We start from the raw sequence: 6,835 nt of genomic DNA, 5'->3' as shown, positions 1-6,835 counted from the left end.
ACGTCATCACTATAAGAAATACTAAAAAAGAACCTCTAAACTAGTGAAACAAGAGGGTTGAACTTGAACGATTTTAAGTAATCCCCCAAAAAACAACACAAAACGATGTTTCGCAGTCCAGAAAAAATATCTTATAGAAATAAATAAATAATGATAAAAAGGTGAGAGCTGTTGTGAAATCAGCTGTCGCCACCTAGTGTTGAATTTTTGAATGTCACGTTTAAGACAATGTTTTTCTTGTTCATTCGTCCCTGCATATAAATTTGAGTGAACAACGAGCTCACTTGGTTGTTGTGTGGCCCCTAAAGTTAGTGTACCCTCGTGCACTAAGTGGAATGGCCGCCAGAGGGAGCCCCAAGACAGATGCATTTAGAGGCCCTCTATTGGTGGCAAATTATTTCTAATAATTCACGTTATAATCAATATTGTCATTAATTTCAACAGATTATCATTATATCAGAAACTCCAAAATTGCACTTCAACGTGCATTTAAGAAATTTTCATTTATTTTCCGGCTTTATTTCTTTTATGCCCATTTGTATTCATGATTATAAAGTGTCTATCAGCTGTCACTTTTAAAAAAAAGTTTATCTTTAAATTATTCCATCTACAAAACGTTAGGCAAACAATGTGCCATTTTTTGCCCTTACAAGGATTACAGCAAAAACAAACAAAAAAAATGTTGAATCATGATTGATGATGTTACACCTGATGGCAGATCACTCACAAACGCCGACTTGCATAAGTCAGAACACAATCAAGTTTATTAATAAATGTTGGCTAGACCATGACTTGCGCTTTTTTTTAATTATTATTATTATATCGTTCTGTTTATGAGCAACTGTGGTCATGTGCTGGTTGTACAAACCTGAAGTTTTCTTTAACTTTGCGAATGGATAAAATTCTTTCGGATTTTCTTTGCCGCCAATGAAACACTTAAACCCCCCCCCCCCCAAAAGAAAAAAAAATGGTGAAGAGAAACTCCACATTACTAAGACCACGGTTCAAAAGCAGGTTTTTGTTCTTGCAGGGGCACATGACTGCAACTCATGGTGTCAATTTCAAGCTTTTACCGGGATGATTTGGAGTCTAAGAGGAGCTCACACATCTTGTTGCCTCGTTCTTGCCATCTTCGTTCTCTGGATTTGACTTTCATTTCAGGTCCTTGACGGCATCCCGGCAAACATGGACAGGTAGGCTTTTATTCGGGCATTTTGTATGTTTCGGAAGGTTCATTGAGATGATTATGCGTTCGCAGAACACCGTTGTTGCTATTCATCCTGGTTTTCCCGGTTGTGGTGGAGTCAAACGGGCCCCTGGCAGATTTAGGTAGTTGAACATTCACTTTCAACCCGTTTGCGCGCACCGATCACATGCGATATTTCTTGAATCAGAAACGATCGCCGGGAAGCTGGTCTTCTATCAAATGGACGGCAACGCCACCTACGTGAGGGACACAGGAGAGCTGGCTTCAGACATTCCCACCGAGACCATGTTTGAACTCTCCGATCCGTATCAGAATTTCAGCAGGGCAAACTTCAGCTACACGTGGGATTTAGGGAACGGGTATGACGAGCGCTCTGCTAAGTCCTTGGTTAAAAACGTGCAATTGTTTGTGATGATCATTTTGTTTGTGGAAATGTAGAAAGGTCATCCAGGGGAGTGAGCCTGTTGTGCGCTACCACTACGCCTTGTCTGGAAACTACACACTCCGATTGAAAATTGGAGTCAATTTGACGGAATACATACCTGCGTTAACTGGAATCTACTCCAAGGATATCCAAGTGCTTGGTTTGTAGTGTACTCATACTCTATACCGAAGAACAAGTCCTGATACTTAAGTGGAAAAATAGTCGAGTAAAAGCACAATAATAAAAGTTTTGTAATTTCTTACTTCCGGGGCTGAACAATTAATCAAAATCGTTTCAAAAGTAAACTGATCGAATTGAAGTAGATATTTCAGATGTCTCTCCGTAATGTGTTTTATTTAATAATTTAATAATTTAATAATTTAATAATTTAATAATTTAATAATTTAATAATTTAATAATTTAATAATTTAATAATTTAATAATTTAATAATTTAATAATTTAATAATTTAATAATTTAATAATTTAATAATTTAATAATTTAATAATTTAATAATTTAATAATTTAATAATTTAATAATTTAATAATTTAATAATTTAATTATTTAATTATTTAATATTTTATTATTTTATTATTTTATTATTTTATTATTTTATTATTTTATTATTTTATTATTTTATTATTTTATTATTGGATTATTGGATTATTGGATTATTTAATCATTTCATTTTTAATTAATTTAATTGATATATTTAATTAAATTATTTGTTATATTGCACTGGAAAGGGGAGCTCGCAAATCTCGAAGTACACTGAGTACAAAACCGATAAAGGGCATTTGGATTCTGTTTCTGAATTCATGGTTTTGTTTGGCTTCATTTTAGAGCAAGATTAACCAATAATTATCAAAATCACCCGATAGTTACTGCTCCCACCAGTTTATTGGTCGCTTAAAGCATCCCTTCCCAACCTTTATTGAGCCAAGGCACATATTTGACCTTCGCAAAATATAAAGTAGAGGAGAAGTGGCAGTAAAACAGGCCAAAATTCAGGTGTAAGCCAGGCTAAAGACAAGTTTGTGATTAAAACAAATGTGAGGGTTCAGCAGTCCGTTTTAAATCGAGAGGAATGATGTAAGTGTATGCCTCCCGGCACACTGATGTGCCACGGCACAGCGGATGAAACTCACTGGATTAAAAACAGAATGTCCTAATTGTGCATGAGGTCATGAAAATGTTTTTTTCCTAATAAATGTGAAAATTGATTTGTAGATGCCATTAAAAGCATTGAGCTGAAGGGGCCTTCTGATTACGAGACGTCCCAAACCACCGGCCTTGCGTTCCACGTGGACGGAAGGTAACGCTTCACTTTTCCTATCTTTCGGATGACCTCGAGGACGAAGCTGAGATTATTGTGTTTTGCAGCCCCCCCATGTGGGTGTGCTGGCGCTTCCTTCCCAACTGCGTGGCCGACACGACGGGGGGCTGCACGCTGACCATGCTGTACGAGAACACCTTGTGGCTCAACCACACGTTCACCTCCGCCGGGTTTCACTGCCTGGATATCAGCGTTCGCAATGACATCAGCAAGCTGCAGACCTCCTTCAGTCTTTTTGTCAGGAAAAACAGTGAGTGAGGCCCGCATACATACAAAAAGGACACGCATTCAGTCACGCATGACCGTCAATGATGAATCAGTCACATATTCAAATCTATTAATGTTCAAAAGCTGTCGAGGAATATGAATGTACTTTTTGGCGGATATACACGTCAATGGCAGCGAATGTAACTGTGACACATTTTGGGAAATTAATAGCTTGCTTTTATACCTCCTAATGCATATCCTGAGACATGAACTTCATTTAAATTAGTTTATTCAAGCAAGAAAAATGTTTTAGGTTATCCAAAGAAATTTATTAATTAATTAATTCTACAACTTTCCATTAATATAATAATAATATACAGTATGTTTTTTTTTACAGTGGATAAAGAAATGTGAATTGTAATCATAACTATACTTTGCCTTTTGACGCAAACACTACACATATTGTTGCTTGCATTAACAGCAATTTTCCGGACTATAAATCGCACTTTGTTTTTTTCGTATGTATGTACGTATACATATACATGGGATGGGGGGGGGTGTAATTTCACAGACAGCCACAAGAGGCCACTCCACACTTATATACCCGGATATCTCCTATGATTTAAAAATGTAAAACGTATAAATATTGGTTTACAAACACAACTGAGAACAACTGAACTCAAATGCCCAAAAGAAAATTATATTCAGCAGACTACAAGATGCAAGTTGTGAAATTTACAATTTTTTTTTGTGTGTGTATTTTTTAAAATAAATGCGATTAATACTCCACATCTAGCTCATTATGCATTTTTAACCTGGTGCGATTTATACTCCGCTCTGAAAAAGCTTGGAACAATTTGAGCCGTTTTGCAGTGTCATGAGGCGTTTCGGATAAAACTGTCAACGAGCTTTTCAGATGCATCAGTTCCACAGGCGACACGAGCCAGCTCAAAATGAAGGAATGCGGCCGTATCGCATTTGACGATCTGACGGGCCCGCAAATGTTTGCTGTGCTCAATTGATTTGCTCTTGTTGCTAAGTTACGATTACGCTTTTAGCCCGTCGTAGCATTCTTTATGGGAAAGAAATTGTAGTTGATGTTAAAAAAACAAAACAAAAAAAAACATGACTTGTGTTGTTTACTATATATATCGACATTTATGGCAACAATGTTAGTCAGCATAACAACGCAAGCAATCAATTTATTTCTTTAATTTTGGCACTTTCAGTCCTCCATAAATGCGTATCTTAACAATCCTTAACAATGTTCTTTCCAGACAACACCAACATGCTCTTCATCCTGTCTTCCGCTGCTATACTTGTTGTAACTTTCTCTTTCATCACGGTCATCGCCTGCCACCCTCGATATCACAACCGAGCTCAGGTACAGCAGCATCAAAGGAAGTTTGGTTTTATTGACTTGTGATTTATTCGTCTCATTGATTCATTTTTTTTAAAGAGCTGGGTTAAAAGTAACCCAAATTGGGGGGAAGTTGCTCACGGCCAAACGTTTTTGAGTTATAACATATATTACCAATTATTAATTCATTATTAATATGCTTTTTCAGATCACTTATACAGTATTACAATTACATTTAACATTTTTAAATTGATTTCACTCGAATAATTGTATAACTCAATTCATTATTAGAATATTTGACTTATTAAAGTAAACGAGCCCGCTGTAGTACACACTATGACCACAAGAGGGCAGACTAGACCCAGAAACTGGGAACATCTGATTTTGTGTTTGATTCCACTTAGTGGACACACTTGCAGATATCTGACAGTATCAGTAAAAATAAATAAATACAATACAAGATGATATTTGCACACGTCCCAAATACCATTTGTTTAATTTGCTGTTTCAAAATTGAAATTTTAATTTTAAATTTGAAGCACGTTGAATTTATATTGTGCTTTTTTTTTTTTTAATTAAATAAATACACATTGAGTGACCACCATGCTGGCTATGCATGTGATAGAAAGACTAATTTAGACCTCTTGTTACCCTGATTTAGTCATCTTAAAAATTGGGATCCGGATTAGGCTGATCCAAGCCAAGTTACTTTGAGCAACTGGGATAAAAATAAAATGGATTACGTGATCGTGGATAGCAAAAAAAAAAAAAAAAAAAAAAAAAAGACAGGTATTAATTAATAATCATGGCTAAATAACTGACCTGGAAATATTTTGAGGTATTTTTATATTTTCCAGATTGCAGCATCCAGCAATGCTTTGTTCCTGAAGAGACACACTGATGGCCACAGCAGGATTGTTTTAAACATGTCCCGTGCTCAAAGAGATGAGAAAGAACCACTGTGGGCGCAGAATGCTACGCACTACTACTCTTAATCATTTTCATGAGTCCTTCTAAGCAACTAGAAAAATGAAAAAAAAAAAACAGTACATAGTTAAACTGGAACAGTAAGCAAACTTATATTGTACTATTGCGCAATACTGCTTTGCTCAATGCTGTTTGAATTATTTAGTCACCTGCGTATGTTCACCAGGCTAGCAGGTCATAAACCACGTGTCTATTACACGAGGACGATCAATTAGTGACCCACAGCGCTCAAGCTAAACCCCTCATGAATTATTAATATTCATAAAGGTCATTTTAGAGCACTGAGTGTTAGTTTAACATCAGCGTGAAATGATCAGAGCAATTTTCTTTTTTGTTAATGCATGCTTTATTTTTGTGAATTTATTTCCACCAAAAAAAATAAAATAAAATATCTAGTTGTAGTAATATTGCTGGCATTTTTTTTTTTTTACCATTGGCCTCATCCAGTGAATATTTTCTTAAAGAAAGAGCAAGCGTATTAATAATGAAGCGACTATGTCACTTGAGGACTTTTCACCAGCTGCGATGAAAAACGGTGGCGTTATTCAAGCGCCTTTCTAATGGCAGCTTGTCCCCGTTCATTAATAATAGTGACACTCCTAATGAATGCGTCCTGACAGGAGACGCAGTCGGGGAGTTCGTGGTTGCTATGGTAACCTTCCCCCTTGACCTCCATTGACGTATGTTGAGTTTTATCGTTAGGGTGTGTGGGGGTCATTTTTATATAATTCGATCGATAATGGTAAAGACGTTTATATTGATAAAAAAAAACGTAATTAATATTTAAACGTTTTTTTTTTTTTTTAATGTTTAGTGTTTGACATTTTTTTTCGATGCGCAGATGCCATTTATGTTTCCGTCCGCTATTGTGTGGCTGCAAAATGACTGACATTTCAACTCGCAGATCCCTCTGGTGCATTGCAACAACTTCTAATAGCATTATTACTATTTGAGAGATAATCTAAATATTCACAATCAATGTTGTTTTCCGTATCATTTATCCTCATGCCACTGCCACGTATCCAAATTGATTATACCAATCAACAGAAAGCTAATTAACAAATGACAAACACGAACATCTGTGTTTTAACAACATGTTTTTGAAATGTTAGGATAGCCTATCCCAGCTGTCACTGAGCGAGGGATAAAAATTTGAAATTTGAATGGGAAGGGTATTATATGCCTTTATTTGAAAAGACAAAAAAAAGAAAAAACGAAGGACAGGTTTATTCAAATGAGCCAGAAAGAATCCGAGGACGAACATCCGCCATGTCACCGAGCGTCGACCTTTTGGCCTCTCCCTCTGTTAAGCGT

General features: G+C 36.1%; 1 protein-coding gene across 1 annotated transcript; it reads left to right on the top strand.

The window, feature by feature from the left end:
• Positions 1-1,042: 1,042 nt before the first annotated feature.
• Positions 1,043-5,928, top strand: tmem130 (transmembrane protein 130). The gene is made up of 8 exons (XM_088284901.1): positions 1,043-1,193; positions 1,259-1,329; positions 1,395-1,566; positions 1,646-1,791; positions 2,862-2,946; positions 3,015-3,217; positions 4,452-4,558; positions 5,392-5,928. Exons 1-8 carry the CDS (start codon positions 1,186-1,188, stop codon positions 5,527-5,529), a joined length of 930 nt encoding a protein of 309 aa, XP_088141027.1. The 5' UTR covers positions 1,043-1,185; the 3' UTR covers positions 5,530-5,928.
• Positions 5,929-6,835: the final 907 nt, after the last annotated feature.

This window comes from Idiotropiscis lumnitzeri, chromosome 20 (assembly GCF_059441095.1).
Source record: "Idiotropiscis lumnitzeri isolate Australia: NSW breed Sydney's pygmy pipehorse chromosome 20, RoL_Ilum_1.0, whole genome shotgun sequence".
Classification (NCBI taxonomy): domain Eukaryota; kingdom Metazoa; phylum Chordata; class Actinopteri; order Syngnathiformes; family Syngnathidae; genus Idiotropiscis; species Idiotropiscis lumnitzeri.
The sequence above is the reverse complement of the archived record's forward strand: the minus strand, read 5'-3'. Positions and strand labels throughout refer to the sequence as shown.

What these genes read in the sequence shown, in the direction of transcription:
- tmem130 (XM_088284901.1), top strand. An exon ending in TCTTTTTGTCAGGAAAAACA is followed by an intron (nt 3,218 to 4,451) that starts GTGAGTGAGGCC and finishes TGTTCTTTCCAG; the next exon opens with ACAACACCAACATGCTCTTC. An exon ending in GATATCACAACCGAGCTCAG is followed by an intron (nt 4,559 to 5,391) that starts GTACAGCAGCAT and finishes TATATTTTCCAG; the next exon opens with ATTGCAGCATCCAGCAATGC.